Genomic DNA, 3,942 nt, shown 5'->3' with positions numbered 1-3,942 from the left:
CTTATATACGAATCCAAGTCATTTTGAGTAACGGAAAGTCCTTCTTTCCGCTGGCTTGTATATGTTTAGGCAATTGAATAAGTGCGGTTTGAATGAAAAGATCCTTGGCTAATGATTAAGAGCCATTGGGAAAATGCCCGAAGATACATACGTGCTGTGCGCGATGTAAATAAAAGGTTCGAACAAATGGCGAAAGTTACAAAAGGATATTTACTACGTTAACACATTTGGAGAGCGTCGACACACCCACCCTAGCCTATCGTGTGTGCTGTGCTCCGACGGAGTTCACCTGAACGAACTAGGCCAGGGTTCTTTACTCTGGGAGCTGTCCAGAGTAATGAAGTGAATGTGAATGTTATTGTTATTGTTAATGTTATTGTTAATGTTATTGTTAAATAAAATTGTATTATTCCTAACGGTGTCTTGCATCAGTGCAATCAAATCCCTGTCCCTGAATTGTCGTTGGTTTCAAACTGACACGTCCACCCACAGCCAAATTCTCATTGGCTTGCATAGTATAGAAGGCAGGCTAAGGTAATCTCTTGCAAAAACAAGTAGGATGATTGGTGTATAAGACTTGAAGAAGGTGGGCCTAATGCGTAATACACCTCGAGAGACCCGTTTCAGATCGGTGACAGATAATCTGATAAACATATTATGTCCAATGATTGGTGTACAGGACTAAAGAAAGCTGGAGAATTGCATACTAATCCGACCCCTTGCATAAACACGATCAATCGATCAATGATCGCCTTTAATTGAGGCTGACTAAGGTAATCTCTTGCATAAACACAATCAATCATCGTTCTTTTGTACTTTAATTGAATGAACGTTGCTTGTCTCTCTCTCTCTATACCCTATAAGGCAGACAGTAGGTAAAAAAGGGTAAATGATAACGCACAAACTCAGCCGCATATTACACTGCATTTGCATACGTCCCCTACTTACGAATGGCATCACTTGCACGGTCATATTGGCCTTTGGAATCTTAATTCATTGATAATTGAACAGGCATGGGCAAACGGAAAGGCGTCAGAAAGTCGAAACGGCACTGGGTGCCAGCCCCGGTGTGTTGGCCATAAGGTCAGGTCGATCCAAGTCGCATTGGGCCTATGCATGTGTAGGCAATTAGCCTGGAATGGGCCTAGTCCTATTTCCCCATAGACTCTCCATGTTACCAAATGAACCAGACTTGGACACGCAAGGGCAGACGGAAAGTTATCGATAAGGAGTTGACGGTTCAAAAGACCGCTGGAATGCAAACTGGTCAGTCCGACATGAGAGCCACACTTCATGTGCCTTTGATGAGGCAATATTACACCTGACTGGCCAATAACATGGATGGCTTTGACCAAGTTTATAGGTTGCAACCTTTTGCCACTTTCGAAATGTCGAGTTAACTTTTGCTAGCGGGAAAGTTTCTAATAGTTCTCTATTCCATGTACGAGCTCCACCTGTATATTAAAAAATGTGGATGCCAGTAATGTTAGAAGTTGTAGGTTTGTTGAGAAAAATATGGTTAGGGAAACAGTACGAGTCGAAGATTCGGTGTTAATTGTCGCAGTGATAGCCACTCCAGCAACTCCGAAAAAGTGTCCTTTCTTCTTGTGTCGGTCAACACGGTCCCCACTGCCCCGTATGTTGTTACTACATTTGTTTTCTCAGGATCAATCGAACATCTTGTTCTATATTTTCTCAGCAGGTAGTTGTTCTAAATGGCAGATGGAAGAGTTCCCTTTCCTGGTAACCTGGCATTTTCCCCAAATTATTCCTTGTTGACATGTTATGTAACAGAAGGAAACAAACATTCCAATTCCTAGTTGGCATATTATGTAATACAGAAGGAAACATAAGCTATCCGGGCGAGTTTTTTTTTGTGCACATTTGCAAACATCAGTAATGTTTTTGATTTTAAGATACTGGGACAATGAATAGTAATTAAACCAACTTGACTTATCTACACTAGAAACGCTACTGACTGGATCCCCATTGTCTCTTTCTTCTTTACCTATTCAACAATTCACAATTTGAATACAAGTCCTATCAGGTCACACAAATATGTTATTCTTCAAACGTAACCAACACTCCAGTAAAAAAGGAAAGAAAACAAATATGATGAACTGATCAACAAAGCAAAGAGAAAGCGTTAGAGTTAAATAAGAAAGCTCTGGAGATTTTTTCTCAGAGAATTTCTATATTTGAATTCATTCTATGTTAATAATTCTAAGATATAATCAAACCATATGACCATATCGATAGAGCGTATCATCGCTCGCACCTGATACAAATTTTATGCGTCTTAATAAACAGTCGAGTAAGAACTGACAATTGTTAGCACGTGCCAGTCTTGAAATGTGATTTTTCTCTTGTCTTTTTGTGTTTTGTCTTTTTTTTTATTTTGTCGATTTCAACTTCAAGGGAGAAGACTCGTACGAAAAAAAAAAAAAAAAAAAAAAAAACACAACTCCTGTCCAACTGTTCAGTATTTTATTCTTACCGCACTATTCATATGTATAATCATACCCATTGTACAAACCAAGCGTTTACTTTTCTCAAAGGACTATACTTCCTTTATAAAGCCTTTCCCAACGCTTATCGTCCTCATTTGAAAGATGAAAGCTTAATTTGTTTGGTTCCTCCTTTATTTATCGTTTATAGAAGTACTTGAAAGTACTTGGATCAGCAGTGAGTTGTGTTTGACACAGATTTGTTTTCTCGGAAATTATATTGTGATATCTTGGTTTTCTTTGTATTGCATTTGTTTCCCATAACACATAAGGATTAAAATGCTTTGTTTTTCGAGTATTGGCAATGTTTACAGCTGTTATTGTAGGTTATGATAATCGATAATCTTCTTCCACATTTTATTTGAAATAAGTGTTCGTATTTACCGAATCTAATCTGGTGTAGCTCAGATCGACTGGTGGACCGTGGCGAGATGTCATGAAAGCGGGGATGAGGATGACCCTGCATCCGCTCTAACTGATCTAGAGCTGGAGCGTAGTGTACCACGGACCCACTGGTGGTCGATGGAGCATGACTGGTTCGTATGAGCAGGGAGACTGGGGAAACTCGTGAATTCATTGAATATGGAGGCCAATAACAACGACAAAAAGTATTTCTACGTTTATTCCAACACTAACAAAGCATGAATGATGGTAATGAGGCTGGTTAGTAGCTTACATTGTGCGTTTGTCGCAGCACACTGGCGAGGGAGGGGCACAGTCTAGGGAGGAGCTTGAGGCTAAGAAATAGAAGGGGTATACCTACAAATCATAGCTTTTCCCTATACATGGCAGAGGAAGTTGGGTGATTCAGCCTAGGACTGAGACGTGGTGTAGCTTAGACCGACTGGTAGTCTCGTGGATCGTGGCGAGGTTTCTGGACGATAGGAGCGGGGATGAGGATGACCCTGCATTCTCTCTAACTCATCAAAGACAAAAGTCTTTGTGGAGGGTTTGCTTGAGCGGGGATGCGGTAGACCCCGAATCCGCTCTAACTCATTTAGAGCTGGACAGTAGTGTACCGCGGAGCCGCTGGTGGCGGATGGAACGTGAAAGGTCTGCATGAGCGGGGATGAGGATGACCCTGCCTTCGCTCTAACTCATCTGGAGCTGGACAGTAGTGTACCGTTTAGTCGCTAGTGGTGGATGGAGCGTGACGGGTCTGCATGAGCTGGGACGAGGATGACCCTGCATTCGCTCTAACTCATCTAGAGCAGGATAGTAGTGTACCGTGGACCCACTGGTGGTTGATGGAGCAGGAGGGCTTGAATGAGCCTAACCTAACTCGCCCAACCAAAATTGTGTGTCTTGTTGTATTTTAAGATCAATTAAATGATAATAATGAGTGAAAAAATAGAAAGATCAAAGAATACACTCAAGAGACAAAACAATAATAAAATATAAACATCATGTCTCTAAATATATATTATATTTTCTG

At 41.0% G+C, this 3,942-nt stretch overlaps 1 protein-coding gene across 1 annotated transcript in view; it reads right to left on the bottom strand.

Annotated features, from left to right (window-relative positions):
- Window positions 1–3,599: 3,599 nt before the first annotated feature.
- LOTGIDRAFT_176223 (hypothetical protein) overlaps window positions 3,600–3,942 on the bottom strand; it is a gene marked incomplete at both ends in the record, with an annotated part of 6,979 nt that continues 6,636 nt past the window's right edge. Inside the window, one exon of the mRNA XM_009067480.1 lies at window positions 3,600–3,712. Within this exon, the coding sequence (XP_009065728.1) occupies window positions 3,600–3,712 (113 nt within the window). The remainder of the gene's footprint in view (window positions 3,713–3,942) is intronic.

This window comes from Lottia gigantea (assembly GCF_000327385.1).
Source record: "Lottia gigantea unplaced genomic scaffold LOTGIsca_828, whole genome shotgun sequence".
NCBI classification, from domain to species: Eukaryota; Metazoa; Mollusca; class Gastropoda; family Lottiidae; genus Lottia; species Lottia gigantea.
This window is presented reverse-complemented; position numbering and strand designations above follow the sequence as displayed.